The sequence below is a fragment of the Phaethon lepturus genome, unplaced genomic scaffold, assembly GCF_000687285.1.
Source record: "Phaethon lepturus isolate BGI_N335 unplaced genomic scaffold, ASM68728v1 scaffold16634, whole genome shotgun sequence".
Taxonomy (NCBI): domain Eukaryota; kingdom Metazoa; phylum Chordata; class Aves; order Phaethontiformes; family Phaethontidae; genus Phaethon; species Phaethon lepturus.
In genome coordinates this window covers 16679-41773 of record NW_010532780.1, presented here as the reverse complement: position 1 = coordinate 41773, position 25095 = coordinate 16679, and the positions used below count along the sequence as shown (strand labels likewise).

Sequence of the window (25095 nt, the reverse complement as noted above, 5' to 3'; positions counted from 1 at the left end):
GGTGATTTCACAGATGCAGGCCTGCCTCCCTCAACTCGCTGCTCTGAGCAGAAGCCTTGGGTTTGCAGTGTATTTTCACATACTTTCCGTTTCTTTCTTTGTCTTAAGGCTTGTACAGATGGGTTTGTGTGGTAGCTTGTTCCTCATTGCAGCTCATGACACAAGCCTGGGAGGGTTCTGCAAGAGAGATCTTTTGGTCAGGGAGCATGCAGAAGGCTTAGACCCCAAAATCCAACAGTCCTATAAATTTGTTTTACTCATAGTACCTGTTAACATTCAAATATGGATGAAGGGAGAAGCTGCAGGCTTGATTGACTCCTGGGGTCAGTGGGTGATTGTTTCTTCCACAGCCATCTTTCCCACAACCCTCTCCCTCTGTACTGACTCTGCTCATTTGTTCTTGATGACAGGTATGTTGCCTGATCCAAAGAATGTGCATATCGTAGTGAGCTGGATGATTGCCCAGACTGTCACTGCAGTAGCAGGGTTGGTTTCTTACCCTTTTGATACTGTGCGACGTAGGATGATGATGCAGTCTGGCCGAAAGGGAGGTAAGGATAAGTGCTTCTATGGTGTTCTGGCATCAGAAAGTAGCACTTCATTGAGATATGCTGGGTGTTGGTCTTAGGGAAAACTAATAACCTTCTTATTAAAAAAAAAAAGCTATGGGAAACACATTGGTTATTTCTGTCACCTTCATTTAAGAGGCTGAGAGGTGATTTGCTTTGATTTCCATGTGGAGAATTAAAATTACTTCATTAATTGATTACTTAATTTTTGATTCTTGGCTATACTTTGCTTATTCCTTGTTTTAAATATCTGAAAGTTGAAACAGACTTGCTATACAACTTCAAGCCTTCTGACCTTTATGTCTCTTTCCACAGCTGATATTATGTACAAGGGCACAATTGATTGCTGGAGGAAGATAGCTAAAGACGAAGGATCCAAAGCGTTCTTCAAAGGTGCCTGGTCAAATGTGTTGAGAGGCATGGGTGGAGCTTTTGTATTAGTACTTTATGATGAAATCAAGAAATATGTCTAAAACTTAACGTCATAATGTAGTTCAATTGTTCTCAATCAACTTTTTAAAAAAATATGCTATTGTGATGTAATGGACAACAAAATATTTCCTAGGGAAACAGAAGAAAATTTGAGTAACATATCTGTTTGAGATGAGGATACATTAATTTAAAAATTGTCCACTACATCACAGTTACATTTTGTATGAAAATTCCTCCAATTTGTATTGGAACCTATGTATATTTTATACTTCAAATTTCAGGTAATACATTTTGTCTAGAGACAAGACTTAGGTGGCCTATACCTGGTTTAAAATCTAATATTGTGAACTCTTAATAGAATGTGATCTTCAGAAATACCTGTTGTACAAAGTGATGTCTCTAGCTACAACACTGTGATGACAGTTATAACATGAATTAAAATCATGTTTCTTCTGAAGCTGCATTTTTTAATATGATATTAAGTGAAAAGCACATCTGAAAAAATAAACTATACTAAAGCACCAGGCTGAGTTCCTAACTGCAGCCTCTTCACTGACAAATTATACAATCATATGGTTGAAACTGTAATCACATTTTTTCAAATATACTTTGTACAACATTGAAATACAGTGTTTCAAAAATGCCCTGTATATTCACAAAGCAAAAAGTTGTCTGCTCTGATGTTCAATTGAACTAAAACTGAATTAATGAAATAAATTAATATATTAATGAACTTTTTCCTGTTTTCAGTATATTGAACACATTACAAGTATGTGTCCTTTAAGGTGCTGTGTTAATCAGCATGCTATTAGTGATTGTCTGGTAAAGCCTCTTGGGAGTTTTTCAATGGAGATTTAGGTAGGTGGAATGGTTATTGATAATTCTACAATAGCAAAACCAAGTGTATTCAGGTTAAGGGTACTGCAGCCAGCTGTCTTATGGATGAACTACCCTATAGTCTTAGCTGATTTGATAATTCATTTATATTACTCTTTGAAGCAAGTGTGTCTTCATTTGATAGTGAAGTCATTGCTGCTTATTTTCCTTGAAAAAAGTATTCTAGGATGGAATACTCCTGATTTAAGTTAAGAACTATACTTCCAGCTATACCTTTGTTAACAACTTGAGCTATTACCACTGAGATGAAAACATGCTCAAATACAGAGTTGTTAAAATATAGATGCTGCATGGTTGTGAACTCAATGAAGAAAAGACTCTCTAATTGGGCAAAGGAGGGAAAGTGAGTTGTGTCCATTTCAGTTAGACTATAGATAAACAAATGTTTGTTATGTATTCACCTAGAAAAAGGAGTAAGACTAAGCAAAAGACTGCATCAAAACCATTATTCCTTTATATCTCACACTTGAACAGTGGGATGCCTGCCCTGAGTAGCCTGCCAATGTATCCTACTAATACAGAAAGACTGTCCAGCATGCTACCTGGGGAGAGAACTGAGGCACATGGATCTTTTGGATGAGATGAAGTTAGGAACTTTAGGTGGGTCTGAAGGATAAACCTGTTTCTAAAGAGCATAGCATACTGCAGCGAGTGGGAAGGGAAGACTCTCTGATAGCAGGTTGAATCTTCCCTCTCTTTCTGAAGGTGAGAACTTCTGCTCTCTGCCCTACACTTGTCATGCAAAAAACAGCCATCAGTTCTTTAAAAGCCATAGGGAAGACTTTTAAGACATGGTGAGGGGCATAGCAGAGGAAAAAAGCCTTGCTAACTTGTTCAAAAACTGGAACAACACTCCATCTGCAGGCATGCCACAGTTATGGTTATTGGATAAGCTCACCTGGAGATGGAAAGTCCCACTAGCCAACCTAGGATGCCAGGGAAAGAAGCATCAAAGCAGACTCCCCTACTCATGCCCCAGGTGGCAAACCTCAGTCACCTCTGTTCCTCCTGTAAAAGGGACTTGAAACAAGCAAAAATCTCTCAATAGCATGTTCTAGTCCTAAAAGCCACTGCATAGAGAGAACTGAGAGCTGTCATTTTTGTTCTAAATTCTGACTATGATTTTTGTACACAATCAGAGCTTGGAACAAAAATAATGGAGAACAGCATTTTAGGACTCTCCAGTGAATAACACAGGTGGTCCTGGAACCAGAAGGGACAGCTACAAGAATCAGTGTTGCCAAATGCTTTTGGCCAGGAGGAGAGTTACCAGGAGACATACAGCAGCTTTCTTGACCAAGGTATTAGAACCATGCATTCTGAAGACAAACCAGGTCTGTATCATAAGCATTAGCAATCCCTGCCACTATCTGAAACAGGATGACCTCAAAATAATTTCAGTCCTGGAAGAGGCTGCACTTTCAGCTCTATAGTTCTGTATTTCCTTATGTATCAGATGATAATGACATGGTCCATCCACTATTTTGCTCAAGACTTTGACCAGGTAAACACCAAAGATGTACTCAGTGTACTAGGTTCATAAGATATACCAGTTTGGTACCAAAGCAGCCTTTTCTTCTCCCTCATCATTTGGCTCATTGATGTATCACTGTATATTTATCATCCCCTGTTATGATGGTCCTGACAGCATAGCTAAAAGGCTTGATGTAAGTCACTGCCCTCACATCACACTGATGTGCAGATTGTGCTCCAGGGAAAACCACAAGCTCTCATCTGCCAGATGACTCAATGAGCTGCCCAGGTTGGGAAGGGAGGAGTTATCCCTGGAGAACAAGGAAAAGCATTGGGATAAAAATGTTGCTGGTGATCTGTTAGAACAAAGTGTCTCAGGAAAATACAGTCCAATGTAAAGTCTACATACATCACAGAAGACATATAAATCCAACCAGCCATTTGATTTAGGACAGACAAACTCTCATCTGAGTGGCAAGATGACAGAGATGCCTCAGGATCTTCAGTAACTGCAAGCAATCTGACAGCAGACAGGCTCTGGCACAGGGAAAAGCCTATACATTCCATATGAAGATTCTTGTGTGACACTTCCAAATGAGCTTGAGTCTCTCAGGTTTGCTGGGATTAAAGCTGAGTTCGAAAGGATGCAGTGGCCTGCTTGGGAAAGTACCATTCACAGGTCACCTATCCAGACAGGAATGCATCATCACTCTCTGTTCTTCTAATAGTCAATGATCTGAACTAGGGTCATCTTTAAGACTTTCAGTAATGTAGAAAGACCACACAGCAGAACCCTATCCTGGAAGAAACAGAGCCCACAGGGAGGCAGGGACGCTTCCAGAGCAAAAACATGACACAGGCATCACAGTCCATTTCTCATAGTAGTGAGATCAATATGCCAGTGCTGTCACCCAAACAGGCAAACCTGTCACTTCAGCAGGGAGACTGGCTCCTACCTGAAACAGTGTGTCAAACCAGTGTGGCAGTTCACTTCAAGGAGGAAGCAAAGCAGTTTGTACTTTTCTTTCAAAGAGACCTTCTGGAGGGGGGTCAGGGAGAAGGAGAAAAAAAGAAAAAAAGAAAGAAGAGAACATGAAGTGGCAGCTTACAAAAAAGACAGAAAACAATTCTATTAGAAAAAGGATTTTTTTGCTATAAAAACCTTGATGAGATTAATAAAGATCTGTTAATATGGATTATTTTAAAAAACACACACCAAAGTCACGAACAGGTAAAGTGTGTCAATGAATAAACTGATTCTTTGCATTTTCATCCGCTACACGTAGTACAAAACACTTCTCCCACGACCTCCTTTGCACTTAAATAGCAATTACAAAATTCTGAAAGAAGCCACTGCAATGACAAACAATTCATGTTAAATATTTTATTTCTTATGATTTACAAAAATGACATACAAAATTGACAGTCTTTCATACCAAAGTTAAATAAGATGAAGCGATTAAAAGTAATCAATTTAATTAATTCCTTCACAGAAAAAAAATTTCGTATGAACATTCAAAAGTATTCAAACTGTGACCCTGATATTCACATTCAAGGACAAAAATCTTTAAATAGTGAATAATTTTAATTAGCACAATAGTATAAATAAATACAGCAGCACTATGCAATGTGTCACAGTCCCTATCAATGAATAATAATTACAATTAAAATCTCTTTGCCACAATGCTGCTTGAAGTTAAAAGTTCAAATATTGTCAACCAGCTAAATTTGATCCACAGGTCACCAGGTGCAGAAGCTCTGCCAAACTATCACACAGGATCAAGTAAAAAGTTTGTTACAATGCAGAATACCTGAAAGCCTATGCCTTCATCCAAACACGAGCTAAGAATAATATCCTTTTCATAGGGCTAAGACCCCGTGTTATTGAATACAGCTTTTTTTTTTTAATGCATAATACAAAGAGATTTCCTGTATCTCTCCTGGGAAGAAGCTGGGGAAGCAAGCAGGGTTCCAGCAATATCCATGGATAGTGGCATCACAATTTATGCTCTTTATAAGACTACAATCCTACAAAATAAGCTCATTGAAAGTTTGCCTTTATATATAGAAATAAAGCATACTACCTACTATTTGCGATTACCAATTCCATTAAATTTTGCTCCCCTTGTAAATGGATGTCACTACTGAAGCTTATCTGACACTACTACAAATATTTGGTATGAACATGACATTAAAAAACATGTTAAGAAGCATAACAAGATTTTCTGTTTTCTACTGTCTTTTTTTTTTTTTAAATCCTGGTTAGTAGTTGCGCTCAAAATCAGACATTGACGCTTCCTACAGCTCATGTTTGTATCTCCCCACCGAGAAGGGCAAGGATCTGCAAAAGGAGGGCCATGAAATGTTTCCCATGGTTAGTATTCCCTAGCTTGAGAAGTAACTAAAACTTTTGTTTAGAGTGAATCTGAAACTGTTGTTCACTTTGGTCTTTCCTTTTGTTCAAAGAGCATCAGATGCTTCTTTCCTACACAAAGGTCCCAATACAACTTCCAAAATTCTTTTAAATCTGGAAGAGACACAGCCTTGAGTACAACACAAATGTTCAACACTTGGAGTGCAAGAGTGGCAGAACATCATCTCCTGCAGCCTCAGTATTCTAGCTAACCATGCAGGAATACACAATCCACTTTTCACCCCCCTCATGCTGCTGTAAAAAGAAGATTCTTTCAGTCATAAGAACATGACCCACAAAGTTCAGAAGGCTTACCTAAAGCCAAGATGAAAAGAAGGACGATCTAGGAATTAAGCATATACTTACGAGTTTAATGCAGTATTTTAAAATATTATTTTAAAGATTTTCTTTACATCTTGTGCCTAGAGTGCAGCAATTCTGTCCTTCCGTGTTATGGATACAAATTCCATTTAAGATTTGAGAATAAAATAATAATTAGCAATTTCTATTTAACTTGTCTGTTTAAATACCTCCTTCTGTTTCATAAGTTCTTCCTGTCATGGAAAACACTGACTAAAATGAAAGTGTTCACTTAAAACCATTTTATAAGCAATTATATCATATGCAATGCATTTTAATTACTGAACAATGCAGAAATTACCTTTGCACACAGAATTTACAAAAGCACTAAAAACAGAAGTCTGAGGATCATCTCACAATGCAAGGCAAAGAAGGTACTTATAACCAAGCAGCACGAACATTAGTGGGTTTAGGTCTCTGTAATGCCCCACTGGCTGCATCAGACATGGGTTTTTCGTTCCTCTGGCTCGTTGTACTTGGTACAGCGGATGCTCTTGAAATGCCTCCTGTTAACACACACAAAAAAACCCCAGTGAGAATGCTTATGCTCAGTACAACAGAAAACTTCATGCTATATTAGTACTGCAACATTCTACCATAGTTTCCAGAAAAAAAACAAATCACAGTTGAGTTGAAAACAAACACAAAAAGTTACAAGTTGTTTGTGAATGGTCAGGACACAGAATACATGCCTATGCCATAGTGCTGTGGTTCTTTAACCCCCGGCATGTATGGATCTATGGGGACACACGATCTACTTCCAAATATTACACCCACAATTGCTAAGAGAAATAAGGCTACTATTAGCAGATTTACATTTTCTGAATGAGAGTTTTAACCTTTACGGTTTTTGTGTTGTGGATTTTCCCTCCCCCCTTCTCTTCTTTCAAAAAGGGTACTGGCAAAATAAATATTTCTTTACAACAGCGATTTTCTTTTTTTACCTTCTTCAAATAGATGATTAATAAGTTAATTTATTAGAAATTCGGGACAGTAAGTAAAGAATTCATATGGTCATCATAGCACTTACTCAAAGGACTAAGCTGGCTGAGAGCAGATTTTCCTCTTCTTACAGAAGGTGAAGAACTTAGATAACTCATCTGGCGCTGATAGTCCATCAATTGTTCAGAACGCCTCATACCAGCTGTTGGTTTCACTGCTTCCAGTCTTTTCAGGAAAGCCTTAATATCAAAGAAAAATATCAGGAAAGAGGATGAATGAACGAGAAGCTACAAAACAAACATTCACAAATTGTTTTTTATTTGAACAGAAAAAACCCCCCACATTTTTAGCATTGAACAACACAAACTCTTCCACTGGTGACCAGTGTAGGCTATTCTGCTCACATTCAGTTCTTTTCTCAGTGTTATAAGGTAACACAAGTAGTAACTACCGCTTACATATCATCAATTCTATGTTGAATACAACCTCACTACCCTGCATTTCTCTGTACTTTATAACAACTTGAACCCATCTGTTTGGCAATAGTAAAGATGGTGGGAAGATGAGCTGTGCTCTTCTAATTCTACCTTCGGTTACTCCTCTCCCCTAAATTTCCAGAAGTTGTGGGGGGTTTGTTTGTTTGTGTTTGTTGTGGTTTTTTTTTTAATCTTTGCTTTGCAAACATACTTAGACAATTTTATATTGCCCTACAGGATCCCCAGAGAGAATTACTAATCTCAATTCTGTGAAAGTAAGGTCAAGAGAGAAGCACAAACATCCACAGGACACTATTTGTTTTATCCATAATGTAATTTTAAGAAATTCTAGTTGAAGTTATTGTTATAGACATCATTTACTCTTCTCGAAATTAGCCCTGGCAATCATGCAGTATGCATTAAATTACAACAGCTGCTTACATAGTATTTATAAGATACAGACAGTTTCCTATTCTGCATAACTACTTTACTTGAAACAGGATTTATTGGTCTAAGAAATTTCCATAAACTCTAAAAAGAACCTGATGGCAGGACAAATTTGGAAGTACCCAGCTACATACAACTTCCAATTAACAACTTCACATTTTTAATGTATTTTGCCTCCAGTGCTTGCCTTGCATAGATCTATACATTCCTTCTGTTAGCTAATTTCAATTCATTTGATGGCCTACAAACATTTGACAATGACACAACCATTGCTGGTCAGTGTTATGACATGCATCCTATCAATAAGAGGCAATGAAAACTGCAATTACACAAGTCTCCAAAATACTAAAAATACCTATAGTAATAAGGATGTGTTGTCTAGATGCATACTTATATGATAGAAGTCAACAATCTGTCTGTAGAGCTGTTAAACTGCACTTTGTATGGAACAACTGTTCTTCCCCACTCCCAATCAGGTACTGATTTTTTATTTTTTGTTTAGAAGAATAAAAAAATGTACAGAAAGGGACTTAGGAAATAGCATAGTATTTACAGGACATCAGTTGTCATTGTCTAGCTGTAATAGGAATCTACAAAGTGTTGGTAGTTTATGCATGTGGACTGGAAACCTGCGCAGAGTACACAAGAGAAAGGACAAGCGATTTTGGCTCATATATAGTATGTCACAAGTGCTTGCATCAAGTGCCAGTTCATCGTCAAGTGGAAATACCTAAGTGAGCAAAAGTCAAAGGAAGGACTTCAGCTAGAAATAGCTCTTCACTAAAGCCAGTTGCAGAACATGAAATGGTAGACTTCTCTCTAAATGTTACATCCAACATTTTAGTCACAATTTCATCCGCATCTCTTAATACAGCTACCTACATTTAGACTTGCAGCTATCACATATTTATTTTCCTTCAATATTAAAAATGGAAGCTTTCAAGATGTTCAGTTCAATCACAAATGGATCGGGTAAATTGTAGAAGTGACTTCTCAGAGAGTCGAGCACGTTTCAAGTCTGCACTTCAACTGTTAACAGCCTCACAGCATTTGCATACCTTAACACTGCAGTAATTTCAAGCTTGATTCTGAACATACAATATTTACATATGCCTGCTTTATTCTAGTTTAAATACAATTCTCTGCTTTTGCTTTTATGCCTGCATTTTGACAAGTATTAAGTCCCCATTACTAAAGCAAAGAAAGAGACCTCTCTCAGTACTAAACTACTTTTTGAACAGGTTAACACTGGACTTGATAAAGCCCTGAGTTACAGAAGGAGCAGATACAGACTCTGTGGTGCAGAAGTATTCTAAGAAAAGGTCTTCTGGAGAATGAGAGAATAGCTCCTGCGGGTCCCCTGCTCTCTGCTGCGAATTGTACCAAGGGCATGTTAAATTACACGCTATTGGCAGTCGTGAATTTTGCAGTTTGGATAATGGTCTGCTGCATAGAGAAATGAAATCATCAACACATTGAAATGTCAGTCCTGACCTACTAAATCTGTAACCCAGAACTAATCTGATTCTTACGTTTTTGTTTACCAACCCTACAATCTTGAGGTCCTTAACCAAGGAACTACCTTGTACAATGGCACAAGTACCTTGAACAAATGTTCTTTTTCAGTTATACATATAAATCTACTAATTCTTTCATTATGTTCTCCTTTTGAGAAATGGACTGAAGAACACTGCCACTTTCCTTGTTCTTTTGAAGTGCTAAATCCCTGGAGCCTTAAGCCAGCACCACTAAAGTAAATAGAAATTTCATCATTGATCTTAATGACCAAAGAATCAGATCACATAACATAATCCAGGTGTTCAGAACGAAAATATGTTCCCGATTTAAGGAACAAAAAAAGTGAGTAACAGACACTAATGGCAGGAATGTAATTATTTGCTCTAAATTGCACTGTAGCTCCTCAGAGCTCTTGAGTCAAGCTCAATACATACATAAAATATAGTATCACTGATGACCTCCCCAGCTTGGCAAAAGCCTTCCCAGGCTTTTATTTCCTACCTTTTACTTCGTTATAATACTAAGTATACAATAAAAGTAGAATAATAATATAAAAAAGAAAAAAAAATCACAGGTGTTCCTGCATGATTACCTTCTAGGAATGGGATAATCCTTTATAAATCTAGGCATCTAGACACAGATTAGTATCTATATAAAATACATATTGTCACATTTCCTTCCATTGAAGGAAATGTCAGATTGCCAACAATCTGAGAACAAAGGAACCAGACACTGTATCAAACGATTGCTGTTATACAGTGGGCCAAGATAAATGCTGCTAATTCAATTTTAGGCATGTCAGGAAAGCACTAAAGCTAATTCTGATGCTCTCTGTCAGAAAAAGGAAAAAAAAAATCAGTACACACTTTTCTGCAGCTGTCTTGAAAAAGGAAGAAAGAAATACAAAAAATGCAGCACTCCTAAATTGAGTTCAGAGAACAGGTTAAAAAAAAAAAACTTTCTTGTTTTACTTTGCTTTTTAAATGCGTGAAAGCTTCAGTTTCACCTCCTTTGAATCCTAACAGCTGACTAGTGTGCCTTGACAGCTGTTCAAATTTATTTATATTACACCTCCTCTAATGTCACTGATGTTGGTGACCACACTGTCCCTTTACAGTGTCCAGGTGGGGGAGGGGGAAGTAGATAATAGTGCATTCAAGGACAGCTTTCTGTTCTTATCAATACAAGTATTCGCAATTTTCTTGACTTGCCAGTTGCATTAATTAGCTCTGACAAACTCTAAATGTCAAAAAACTCTTAAATTCTTCAACCTACAGAGAAGTCTTAACTGAACAGCTATCAAGTTTACATGTGGTTGGCATCTCAAGGAAAGTAGGCTAAGAGTACAAAAAAAAATATCCTACAAAGTTGAGCACTGTGCAAAATAATAAAAACTTTTTGTGAGCCTGCCAATTAATCAGCCTTTATTACAATTACCACAGCAGTGTTCAGGAATCTCCAGTCTGGGTCAGGAATCAGCAGACCACAAAAAAATCTGACCACAAAAAGCCTATAGCCTTGTCCTGGTTTCAGCTGGGATAGAGTTACTTTTCTTCACAAAGCTAGTGTGAAGCTATGTTTTGGATTTGGATAGCCTAAATACTATAATCACAGAATTGCACTATATTTCCACCATACTGCAGTATATTTTAGCCAGATACACCTGCATTCCAATTCCACATCCTGATAGCTTCCCCTGATGAGGGCACCATGGAAGCTTTTTTTTTTTTTTTGCATTGCACTTCGTAATCTCAGGAACTACCAACATTTTGTCTTTAGTCTTGGCATACAATGGCTTTGAAAGCAGTCAGTGAAAATATCTAAAACCCTGTGTGCTTGAGTTTCTAAGGAGCCACCAACCCAACACGAGTATTTCTGAGCTCCTGAGAAGACCCTGAAGACTACATTCTCTTTCACAGCTGCACTCCCTACAGCTCTCTCCTTCAGACTGAGACCAGTAAGGCCAAATAACCTTGGTATTCTTTCTACATCCACATAAGTATGCAGCATCTGAGGCCTGATGCTCTCAGACTTGGGGGTGGTCCTTGCAGACAGGACAAAGGGAAGGCAGAAAAAAAGCAGTGCGTAATACACTGAGGGAGGAAAGTACAACGAGCCCAGGCACCCCAATGGACCAATGCCTTCCCCCTCCTGTTTCTTTCCATGCCTAGAAGTTACCTCCCTGGTTGCGGCATGACATGGATGGCCGGGCAGGTGCAGTGCAGCACAGGATTGAAGGCTGCAGCTCAAAATAAGGTATATTCCTTGTATGTGGTGGCAGCCAGTTATAGGAGGATGACCAGAGGCACTATCCCTCCTTCACCCTTTTCTCCCCACCCAATTGCCACAGCCCATCAGCACCATTAAATCAAGCGGACACAAATTAATTCGTTTATAGCAGTACAGTACTTGCATTTCTAAAGGAGGTTCAAGTTTTCCAGCAACGCAAAGGCAGCCCAGACTGCAAGAGAAGGGAAACAGTTTGGCTGAAGGATGTTTCTGCTGGTAGAGGCCAGGATGACTAGAGCAAGTGGCGGGGAGAAGCATTAATGACATCTGCAGCACATACGACTTGGGGAACCAAGTAAGTGGTTCAAAACAAGACAGCCCTTGTTTTTTATTTTTTAATTGTTATTTATGTGGGAGGTTGACTATACTGGAACCAGATCAGAGTTGGATCTGTTGAGGCTTCAGGTATATTTTGGGGGAGTATGAAGTAGGGGAATGAACAACATGGAATGTTATGTGCAGTGAGTCATGGGGTAAGAAGAATGTACAGGGATGTGTGGGAAGACCAAATATCCACAGAAAAGAACAACCCTCATCTCCCTTGATCTAAGGTTTAAGACCTGCTGAGATCTTCCAGTGAACTTCTAGTGTGAACTGGTTGCTTTTGCTTCTAAGTTTAGATGAAGTGACTGAAGAATGGTGTGGTGGCTGCAAATCTGTATTTCAAGGTCCCCAAATACTTACCTGTATATATCAGTGTCGATTTTTGCATCATACAATAAATCATTAGAGTTTAAATGGCATCTAGCATCTCGTCTATGAAGCTGAGTATCTTATTTATACTGGCAGAAATAATGATTAATATGTCAATACAGATAGAGAAACATAAACACAGACATGGGAAACAAGTAACATGTAAGTTACACTTATGTCCCTTTCCACTGGAGAGGAGACAGAGTTGGGAGTATCTTCAAAACACAAGAGTAGAATGTTTTCTGAATCAGCAGCATCCTCTATTGGCAAGAGATGCACTCTGGTCTTGCTAGCTCAGATAGACAATCAAAAGCAGGTTCCACTTCTGAAAGCGCACAGTCAAAAGCAGTAAGTACAAAATTCTGATGTTAATTTTAACAGTGACCTATGTTGCTAATTGTACTTTTTCCATAAATTGCTAATCACTACCTTATAACAACTGCTCTTCAGAGCAATGCACCTTTTTATTCCATCATAGCTCTTTCTAGCAGAGTCTGTGGAAGCAGCATATGTTCCCTGTACCTCCTTGCACCCTTTCACAAAGCTAAAGAGCACCAAACCACTTAGATTCCTCTCTAGTTTCCTAATATTTGAGTTACTTTCCCTGCATCACCTCTGATGCCAAATGCCTATATTATCAGGAAGACAACTTTATTTCTGCTGCAGGCATTACTCCAAAATGTTCTAGCAGAACAAGTGAAAGTTTTCCCTAGACAAGGCGTTATTGTCAGGACAAGAAATTCTAAAAGCTATAATCCAACAGGAAAAAAACCCCAAAACTCTGTATCAAGACTCTTTGACCCCCTGCACAGACTACTGTTGTAGATTTCTATTCTTGAATTATTTACAAAATCCTGCATGCTTCTCCAACAAACATTTCACAAAGGTGTACCAAGCAGCATATCCTGTATGCTCATATCCTCAGGCCTTGTATAAGAAAAAAAAAAAGCCTGTCAAGAAGAAAGATTGATAAAGTTCCATGGAATTCCAGCTCTTCAATCTACAAAGGTGAATAAAGCTGTTGACCAGAAGAAAACAGCAAGTTCATTAAGCATACACTTTTAGCTACATAAAGCCAAAAAAAACCCTCAATGTGCAGGGTAGGGCAGCTCTTTCATTTACAGTCTCCGAGAAAAGCATGTCACACTTGTAATCTCAAAAGGCAGTGCTAGACAGATCAATACGTTACAACAGTAATGCTCTAGGTGCAAATACACTTCAAACAGATTAAAAAAGTAAACAGAATTGCTCAAACATGGTAGCAATGTTAAACAAAACATAAACGCTGTACTGATGAATCACTCTTCCAAAAAGAAGAGCAGAATGTATCATCCTGAGTTTGGGGAAAAGAATAAACCGAATATTTTTATACTCTAAAATAGCATGATGTCCTAACATAAACCCTAAGGCATGATTCTGATGTCAAACATGTCCACTCACGTTGCTGACGACAACTAAAGCATAAATGCGTAAGTAAATGAAGTATATTATTTCTCAGACTACAATCGACCACCATTAATCTCTTAACATGTACTAAAACAGCGAAATTACTATGTGTGTTTAGGTTTGCTGAATTTTTTATCCAAAATTTGCAAAGGTGACATTCTTTGACAAAATACTGCAATCTATTAAGAGAGAAAAGGTTTGTGGCTTTGAGTAAACAGAAGTGTAAAATACGATGTATCTATTGTAATATGCTGTACTACACAACAATTAGATCATGACTGTTATACAGCACTTCCTCCCCACAGCCTAAGAATGCACACTTTTTACCAAGGTTCATGTGGAACAGCAAGTCCTGCTTTCAACATTTTAAATAAACAAAAAAAAAAAAAACCACAAACAACAACAAAACCCTTCACAACACATGGAGCAAGCCCTCCTACCAAACTAAAAACACTTCTTCCCTACACAATGAGAAGTATCACACATCTATAACAAGTATTTATGCCAAATTCTTTCAGTGTGTGACGTATAACGTTCATTTGGTCAACTGTAGTCTAGCGGAACTGGGGAGAAAACTTCCTACTTTGGAAAGTTTTAACAGTCTAGATGTCTGAAACCTGGAAGAACTAAAACCTAATGGATTTTCCTGAATAGGTCAATTAGACTTTCTCCATGTTGAATCTGTCTATCTATATAAAAGGAAATGGCAACCTACACTTACAGAGAAGAAAAAAAAAAAAATTATTTCCAGTATAAATTTTCCAAATATTTTAATTACATTCTACCCCCTTTTCAAAACACACTAATGAACAACTAGGAGACGTGAAAATGTCATTATATGCATTACAATTCAATCACTAAAAATATCTTATTCAAACCAGTACTGTTGTTGTTATTTGTCAACTCTGCCAATATCCTTATAAATGAATCTGAATTTCTGTTTTCCACTAAAGTAAGCTATTGTGATTGCCATTACATTCAAATACTGTGACAAGCAGAGCGCTACAAATATTGAAAGAAATGGACAGCTATAAAATGAGTCAAAAAACCAAAACTGACATTCACATTGTGTCCTCTGTATTTCAAATATAATGGCTTTGATGCTATCATATTGATTGCTTTATTTTTTGCAAGCCTGTCCTTGAAAGACTAGTAATCATGACGCATGAAGCAGGATGAACAGAGTTAGACTGCTATCCAAAGTTATGAGCGTGTTAACGATAATGGTTGTTCCTTTCAAACAGGATGATACTAAAAGTAAAGCAACCCCATATAAAATAAAATCTATTTTCATTTGAAAAAAGCATCATTTTCCTCCCTCAAAAATGTATGAGCAATTATGCAACAGCATAGTAATGGAAATTCATTGCAGACTTACTGCAGTAAAGCTCCAAGTGCTGCCTTACCAGTTTTGTAAGTATTTAGCGGTAGTTCATCTGACAAGAAATAGTCCATCTCAATTTACTGATTCAAACCAGTTCTCAAAACTTACCAGGTTTTCTCTTTCAATTCTTTGCTGCTCCTTTTGCCTGTTGAGGGCACTGTGGTACAATTTAGGAGGTGGTACAGCTGACTTCAACGTGGTACTTCTTCTTGGCTTTGCAGACTGCCTGGACAGTTCTTTTAGCAACCTTTGGTTTTCCCGATCAATCTGTCTAACTTCTTCATTTGTGAAAGAATAATTTTTCCTTGTTCCTTTAGATGGCTGATCGATGGTTAGTTTTTGTTCTTTTTTCTCCAACTGTAGGAAAGCTTTAAAATGGCAAAAAGTAAAAAAACTCAGATCAAAAAACCAAACCAAACACAAATCTTGCATTCTATTATTAGGATTTATTTACAGACCTGAAAAAAACAAGGTACATTTCACCTTCCTCCCATCTGAATTCCAGATATATGCATTTCAGAATTTTTTCAGGGATGCTCACTACATTGATTTTACACAAGTTGCACCATAAAAATCAAGTCTAAGTTTGGCCTTAATTAAAACCCATCTGCTTTCTTCTCACTAGGAATCCCCTTCCTCCCCATTTGTGACCAGTAATCCGGAGGAATTGAACAGATGCAGCGAACAACTAAGCAATGCAAGAGAATCAGCAATATGCACACAGACACTCTGTAAGCATTTGTGTAGAATATATCTGTTTTTTAGAAATCGGAATATAAGTCAGCCTTACGTGCATAGTCATTTCTTCTGCATGGTCAGTATTCCTATCCTAATCCCTGCTTTGACTCTGAACACCCCTGATCTCTACCTTTAGATCCAGTATGCTTGCCCGACTTCTACATTGACATAATATGCTCAGGCTTCCATCCTCAAATATTTTTGCTGTAGTTACTATGGTGCCAGCAATCAGCATAGGCAATTATGTATATATATGCTAACAGGGCTACTGTTACACAGCACTAAAGCAATACTGGATATAATCATCATCACAGTGGTATCATTTGTGGCACCAATATAAGCATCAGAGAAGTTTTCCAAGCAACAGAAAACACAGCTTCAGGAAGCCAGGACTAGAAATAACTTACAGAACCAAGAATTGAATCATAAATTAGTACTTAGATGTTTGCACGTGGAAAGAGATTAAGACTTTGCTCCAAAGATATCTAAAATATCTGTCTCAGCTGAGAGGCAGAACAGAAATGATGTTTTACACAGAAAACTGACACTGGGGAAGCATGACTCAGACACAAAATGCATTTCCTGAAGTTATTTTTTGATACTTTGCTCCTGAAGAAATTCTACATCATGTTGGTGCAGGAAATGCAAAGGGAAAGATGAAAATCAAATTTCATGGATTGAGCAAAATGAGCCAGCATATATAACAGAAGAAAAATTACTAGGGCCTGGCAGTTTAAAACAGCAAAAACCCGACAAATTAAACCAGGATATGAGGTTTCAAAACAAAAGAACAAAGAATGTACACTTAAAAATACACAGCAAGACAGACTTGCACAGTTGCAAAATAAGACAATAAATGGAAACTTCCCTTTCAGCCAGAGCCAGCTATGTTTATTATAGTTCCACTGGAGCTTTGCTATTGACCTGTTTCTAAGACTTTGCTTCCTAAAGCTCTGCAGCAGATCTTCTGGCAACTATTTTAAGAGCTTTGCTGTCATGGTATTACCCCATCAAACCTCTGCATTATCTATGGTAGAGGAATGGCGGTACCAGGTTAGATCAAACAGATTTTCAGACCTGAGACACAGACGAGGAAGCCTTACTCAAGCCATTCCCCATATTCCTCCAATATCACAGTGCCTCCAGAAGATATCCCTCACTCCTACACCTAAAAGCCACACAACAGGCAAAACAAGCATCCAAAGCAGAAGCTTTGAGAAAAGTAGAAAGCAAAAAACCCAACACAAACAACAACAACAAAAAAAACAGACATGCAGTAATATTTCCTCAGCAAACACTTTCACATGAGCAATTTTTTGGCAAAGGATGTTTGAGGCAGCCTTTAATAACTTAAAAACCTCAAAGACTGATGAGTGTGTTCTTACTTCAAAACAAAATGAAATTAAATCTTTCTTGCAGTATCTCAACTGAGTTTATTCCAGAATGGATGGAAAAATATATTGCTACTGTCTTTGAGACATTTAGAAACAGTATCCAGAACTCAAAATCCAAACAGTTAATGAATTTCAAAACTCCTCTGGAAATCAGTACCGTCAGTACACTAGCCAATATAGGCAAGAACTGCCCCTAGGCGGCTCTAACTGTGAGCTTGTCCACATTAGCAATTATTGTTTTAATTTGTCAAGAGAAGATGCAAATCACTTCAAAACCAAGACACAATGCAACATAGTGCAGATCAAGTGTGCCAATCAACACGTTAATAAAGTATAAATGTCGTGAAAAGCATCTTTACAATTTAGACAGTTATCTGCAAGGGAAAACTAGTACAGCCATCAACACCATTTGAGGGGACAAACCTGGGATGAGACTCATCTGGATACACCTACAAGGAACAAAAAGAAATGCACAGAAAATAACTAGAGCCACACATTTAGCACTGTAACATCAAGCTGCAGCATACATCTAATTAAAAAAATAATGAAATGTATCCTTATGGGACCATGCAAACCACTGCAGAACACAGTTGGAAGAAAGTAATTTGAACAACCATCTGAAGATGGTATTTATTATATATCACGTTACATAATTGATAATTGTATTATTATGAGGCTATGAAAGATAATTTCATCTTTTGCCTTACACCCATAGCATCTCACAGGTTAAACAAGACTGCACATCATATGCAAGAGTGGAAATCAGGTTGTGGCAAAGAACAGTTCAAATGAAGTCTTGACCTAGCTTTGTGGCACCAGTGCTATTGGTGATGCAGTCTCTTACAAGAGGCATTTAAGCTTCTGAATAACTGTCACTGCAAATTCCAAACAGTTCTTTTCTTTCTGCAAAAGGTGTGAACTAGTTGAATTCCATTTAAAGTAATGGCATTCAGAATGAGGACATTTTTAATTAGAAATACAGGTTTCACGTCTTCACTGGTACATGATTGTTTTAATTCTCTATAAGGTAGCTGGCTATACTATGGTGTAGAGTGTATATTCTTACTATGTGGCTCTGAACTATACCCAGTAAACACAGATTAAAAATGCTTTGAGATAAATAAGCATCAAGGTAATTATCTTTTGACTTGCTCATTTTTCTGCAAAACCCCTGTCAGCTGTGATGAAAAAGAAAACCCCAAAACCAGAGCAATGACGTGGTACAAACACCTTCCCCTTTCCCCTCAATGCTGGTCAGTAAATGCTTTTAGAATTACTGATTCAAAGAGTCCTGCAGCAACTGCTAGATGCAGGGCTCAACAAGCACTTTGTCACTTTTTGTCACTTTGTCACTCAGATCTTCTCCGAGGCAGTGGTATACAACTTCTGTAGCATTAAACACTGCCAGTATTTTACCAGAAGCTCTCAGGCAGTTAGTGTGCATTTCCATGCACTGCTCTACTGGATACTACTACTTATATATGCGAGTAAAGCATGACAAAATTCTACTAACTAGCTTTCCTATCACCTTCCAGCTTCTTCAGTCACATCCCCCCAACACACACACTTTTCTTTTTTCATTCATCTCTTCTTTCTTCCTCCTTTCATTAGTCTGTCAGTCTTTTTCCTTTCAATGTATTTTCCATCTACAGTGCTTCATCCACACCTTTTATCATGTCACCACAAAGATAGCCTTTCCCACTTGCGGCAAGCAAAAAAGAAACTCCAGCCCACTTTGAGTATACTGTTCATTCTTAGCCTCATTATTATTTATTATTTATACCTAGTGTAGAAACTGACTTTACAACTGTCAACAGCTTTCTGACAACTCTTGAGGTTAAGGGCTTGCTAGCAGTGTAAATATCAAATTTATCACAACTCAAAAGCAACACACTAATAAAGTGAAAGAATTAAGATCACCATGAAGGTTCTCCTGTGAAGTTATTCAGTTAAGCCTCAGCAGAAGACTGACAAGAACCAGTAACTAATCTCTTGATATGTTGTTGAATTACAGAACGCTCATAAATTTTGCACCAAAATTCAAACCCACTACATGTGCAGAAGCAAGTTTTCTTCAAGGGGACGGTGTGAAAAGATCAATTGAAAACTCTCTAGTTCCTCACCTAGTTTCTTCAGTTCCTCAACTGACCTTTTTATAGTTAGCCTTCTGTATGACCTAAGGAAGAGCCACATTTGAAATTTAACAATTAGTTCTTTGCAGCAACAGTGCTGCAATACACCAAGGCATTGGATCAGATAACACATTAAAAGTAGTTGGTTTGTTCTTCTTCAAGCTGCTAAGTGTTTAGCCCCAGCCGGCAACAAAGCACCACACAGCTGCTCGCTCACCGCCCCCTCCCTTAGGTGGGATGGGGGAGAGAAGTATAAGGTTATGATTTAAGGTTCTAAAGAGTTTGTAAATCTTGAAACAATTAAATATGATTTACCTGTCGCTTCATACTCTATCAGTGGGTAGTAAGTAATTCAACTAAATCCTTACTTGCCACTTCACTGTCAGCCAGATCATAAATAATTTGGGTGAGGGGGATAAACAAGCATCAGCATTTGCATAAAGACTTGCACAGTGCACCGTTCTACTTCTCATTTACTGGTAAGCAGGAAAAGAAAATTCTCTGGTATTCACAGGATTTCTGTGAAAGCTGGTTTCCATGGAGAGACATCTGACTTTCGTTTAAGCAATAAACAAGCTGTTTATTGCTTTGAATTTGTAAGCATTGAAATGACCTTGCAGAGTGAGAAAGACCAAACCTTATCTAAAATACAAATTACAATTAGCAAGTCAAATGCATTAGGAAAGGATGATACAGCTGTCCTAATGGCATTAAGGCTAAAATTGAAGTCATGCATGTTTCAGTGTATCTGTTGCAATCCCAGTAGAGGAAAATGCATTAAATTGCTTCAGTGCTTACAGTTTTTAGTTTGCCTAGTGTTTTATTTTATACTGCTTCACTACCACATTTGTAACTCATTTGAAAAATACAAAAGGATTAAATCACATGTTTCTTCATCAATGTCTAATAGTTTCAATCTACAACTACTTCCCTGTAGTATCTCTAAAGAAATATTTACTAGAATATTCAATATTTCATGTCACAGAGCTTTTTAAAAAGGATTTTAGAGAATTCACCTTTCTTTTAAGAAAAGGAGAATGTACTTTTCAAGTTTAAATTTTCCTCTTGAAAAATTTATGCTTAAATAGGGCTGCTAGTTATTTCTTGATGTCATGAGAAGTACAGCAGATACCTTACAGGTACAGAATTTTTTTCCCCCAAATTATGCATTTTCTTATGGATGTTGAGAAAGTCTGGATCTCCTTACAATCACAAAGTTTTTCAATCTGTTTTCAAACTCTAAATATAAGAGTAAGCTGATAATTGCTCTTCTACCTCAATATGAGTTACTAAACCTGTGAAAACGATGCATATGTATACATATACACACACAATTAGTTCAAACTATGAACATACAAACTAAATAAAACTTAGTGAAAGAGCTATACATATTTAGTTCAACTGTAGAATTTGTGTGTTATTGTATATAGTTACGAGTCTACTTGAAATTTGGATATTGTTTAACAGTTATTCTACAAATACCGGTTCAGTATGAATGAGCACACACATGACATATCCATAAGAGTAGAAAATTTCAGTTATTAAAAAAAAACTTATTCTATTTCCTGAGTGACAAGTTATCGCAAAAAAAGCTAAAGCAATTGCTACATGTTCAGTTGAAGCTGCTATTTAGTTTTCTACAATAGCTCTGTGTTTCTGAATAAAAGCTTTTACTTTCATAATAATGCTAATTTATATCATAGTGCTTTTCACCAAGTGAGCTCTCTTTTCACCAAGTGCCTCACCATGTGAGGCAAAAAGCTTAATCAGAGAGCATGTAGGTCACTGAGAGCTTCAAGGATGGAATTCAGGTCTTCAGCCTGTGGCCCATTGTCCTACTTACCCCATCATACCACCCCCTCAAGTTAATAATAGCTAATACCATGGATTGACAGACTAATTCTCACAAACACTTCTGTAAAATAAGCAGGTATCAACCCCATTTTACAGAGAACAAAACACAAAGTGCTAAATTCTTTAGCACTCTATATACTTTGTGCAATCCCACTACTACCGTATTGGTACCCAACATAAATTCAGATAAAGAGATATATAGCATCTCTTTATATACAGCATACGACTCCGTATTCTGAACTACAGAAATCAAGAGACTTGTCTAAAGACAGAGAGCAAGTCTGTAGCATAATGGGATGGAAATGAATGAGTGCTTAGTTCACACTCGTATGCTTAATCCATCTTTTTATCTTCATAACCTCAATTCCTTAAAATTATATGGGACATAGGATCAAGACATAGAATCAAGCAAAAGAACATCAGAAAATTTTCCTGTTTTTTTATTCCCAGCTGTCTAACATGGAGCGTTATGAAAGCACTTCCAAAACCAATATTTGACAATCTATTTCTTTGCATTGGCATACCTAATTCTCTTTGTGTTCAGATTACTTAAGAGTACAGCAGAGGACATCACGCTGACATTTACTATTATAGGTTTTGAATATTGCTCTGAGTTTATTATTATTTTAATTTTCTGAAAGATCTTTAAAATGTATAGCAAAGTGGAAACAGCATTGTCTCACAAAAGAATTACATACAAAAAAATCTATGTAACATCATGAAACAACTGAAGAATTGTATTTCTACCTGAAAAATTGTAATCACACCTATATTTTTTCCATGCAGGTGGTGGAAAAAAAGAGAGTTAAGGAGTGAGGAGAGGTCTGTAAAATATAAACCCTCCTAACCTTGAGTAACTGAAATTGTGAGTACCTATATTCTTGGCCAGATTGATAAAATATTTAAATTCCTAGGTAGTGTGTCTGAGCCCACAATGCTACGATAGTTCTTATAGTCATACACCATAATGACAACAGCTACATGACATCAGTCTTAGTATTGTAATGAAATTATGTAAGCCTCCTAAACATTGACTTCTATGTCTGTAAAAATGAGAGGATTCAAGCATCATATATTTAGCGTTTATATACATTTTAAATAAGCGGCCACCCAAATGGCAAGTGATTTTCATGAAGAGAAGTAATAACCAGCAGCAAGAACAATTAAACAATTCAGCAGTTCACAGCTACCAAAACAGTATCAAAGATAAACCCAAGAATTTTTATGCATGACGCAGGGACAATTAATAATAATCACTAAGTCCAGAAACTTGAACAACATGGTCCAGACGGACCGAGACTGTAACACAAGCCAGGCTGGTTTTAGTACTCCAGGCTCTGCAGCCACAGGGCTTAAGTACAAGGGAGCAAGGCAGGCTCTGCCCCCCTGGGAGAGTGCTGCAGAGAGGTGCTCCCTCCACCTGAACTCAAAGCCACTCTGAACTGAGCATCAAGACACTGCCATGGGACTGATTTGCAAACAAATAACAGAGATCCGATCAAAAAGAGTTCTGAGTTTATCTGTCCACCCTGCACCACCTCTGCTTTTGCTGTGGCCTGCAGTTTCTAGCGATACTGTATCCATTGTAAACTGCGGACTCCTTACAACTGAAATGGTGTGAGTGTGTACCCCATACCCTAACATGGTAGCTTACGGTTATCTGGGCTCCACAATTTTTTCACTGCATATGTTTACCTGTCTTCATGCTGCACCTGCTCTCAAGAGTGCTCTACAGTTCACATGCCCCTCCTTCATCAGCATGCACACAAAGCCATGCCAATACAGCCATACATCCTGCAGGTTCTGAAAACGCACATTTGATGCAGTGAAAACTGCACTATGGCCTCAAGTTGCACCAGGGGAGGTTTAGGTTGGATATTAGGAAAAATTTCTTCACTGACGGGGTGGTCAGGCATTGGAACAGGCTGCCCAGGGAGGTGGTGGAGTCACCATCCCTGGAAGTGTTCAAAAAACGAGTGGATGTGGCACTTCAGGACGTGGTTTAGGGAACATGGTGGCGCTGGATTAATGGTTGGACTTGATGATCTTGAAGGTCCTTTCCAACCTAGTGACTCTGTGATTGTACTTCTTCCTTCCCTTTGTCTAATAAATGCCAATATAAAGGCTACATTCCTATGCTTCATTTGTCTTTGGCAACATGCAGAATCTGCTTCTTTCTAGCAAGCATAATCTTCACTTTGCCCCCAGCTACTGTTACCAAGTAGATTTCTGCCATTTTGACTAAAACTAGTTCAGTTTTTTTCTATAGGGCAAATGGAAGCTGCACAGCAAGTTGCCATACCTGGTAATGCTCACTTCAGTAACGGCATATATAAAATGACAACTTTCAGATGGAGTAACTAAGTGTTATCATATATGTTTACCAATCTCTTGTTGAGATTTCTGGTCACTAAAGAATCTTTCTAAAATCGGTGATAAAGTTGCACAGCAATACCCACCTAAAAAGCATCTAAAGCGCAATATACAACATAAAGACAATGAGATTTCCAACTAAAATTACATTATTTGTGAGATTTTAAATTATTCAGAATTAATATTTTAATAAATTAAAATTTGGCTTCTATCAAGAACAAGCATAACTTTAGAAGATGTAAAGGCATGATAAAATTTTTTTATCTAAATACGATTTTTAAAAAATGCTTATAAAAATGAATAGTTTGCAATATCAATGGCATATAATATATAAAGGAAAAACTATTTCAGCTCCTTTAAAATTCAATTGCAACATTTTTTCTGAACACTTCAATTGAATTCTATTTTAAGCTACACAAACTACCTCACCGCTCAATAACCAGACTCTTGTTCTAATCCAAAACTTGTTCTTTGAACACCATGCATTTTTAACAGATTTCTTCCCTTTCTTTGTTCTCGTGATTCTTTTTTAATACATTTTTTATTACATTTTTATTACATTTTAATACATAATGTGAACATTCCCAAATGTTCACATTACCAATGTACCAACATTGTACAAAATGAATTACTACACACCCCCTAGAAACAACACAGTAACAGATAACACTGAAATTCTGCAAGTTTCTGGGGACCTTGGGAAATTAAACTTGCGTAACTGCCGTAAATGGTTAGGCCCAGCTACATTACAAGCATATTTGACAAATATTTTAAACAAAATGCTTCATCAGTATAGATTACTGGAGGAATATTATACTTTAAAACCAAATCTGAGACATCCTGATAATTACTTAAATACTCTTTCATGCACTCAGGTCTGGGCTTATCCTGTTCTCACTTGAAGCAATATTGATGTTCATACAGCTCTGATGAACATTTCATGCAGACTGGGGGGAGAATGATTTGTACTTTATTTTTTAAATGAGTATGGAAAAACCTGGAAGCATTAACTCAGAATAAGATTAGCTCCTATTTTCCCAGACTAGTTACTTTCCACCATTAACAACCCTGCCCCATTTAAACTTCAAAATACCCAAAGTAATTAAGCTACGTTGTGCTTGCCAATTTAGAGAGGCACTTGGGAGTAATATGCATGTTAATCAGGAACATTAGCTGCCAGACTATATGAATTCTACTTCTCATTACTCAATCTTTGTTACTGTTACTTAGAATTGTTTTTCAGTTTTGGGAAAAAAATCCTCCCA

General features: G+C 37.4%; 2 protein-coding genes across 2 annotated transcripts in view; one reads left to right on the top strand and one right to left on the bottom strand.

The window, feature by feature from the left end:
* SLC25A4 (solute carrier family 25 (mitochondrial carrier; adenine nucleotide translocator), member 4) overlaps positions 1-1408 on the top strand; it is a gene marked incomplete at its 5' end in the record, with an annotated part of 2140 nt that extends 732 nt beyond the window's left edge. Inside the window, 2 exons of the mRNA XM_010284961.1 lie at positions 411-551; positions 885-1408. Of these exons, the coding sequence (XP_010283263.1) occupies positions 411-551; positions 885-1042 (299 nt within the window). The remainder of the gene's footprint in view (positions 1-410; positions 552-884) is intronic.
* Positions 1409-6522: 5114 nt separating this feature from the next.
* CFAP97 (cilia and flagella associated protein 97) overlaps positions 6523-25095 on the bottom strand; it is a 20927-nt gene continuing 2354 nt past the window's right edge. The window contains exons 3-5 of the mRNA XM_010284960.1: positions 15448-15707; positions 7175-7325; positions 6523-6650 (exon numbers count right to left, since the gene is read on the bottom strand). Of these exons, the coding sequence (XP_010283262.1) occupies positions 6523-6650; positions 7175-7325; positions 15448-15707 (539 nt within the window). The remainder of the gene's footprint in view (positions 6651-7174; positions 7326-15447; positions 15708-25095) is intronic.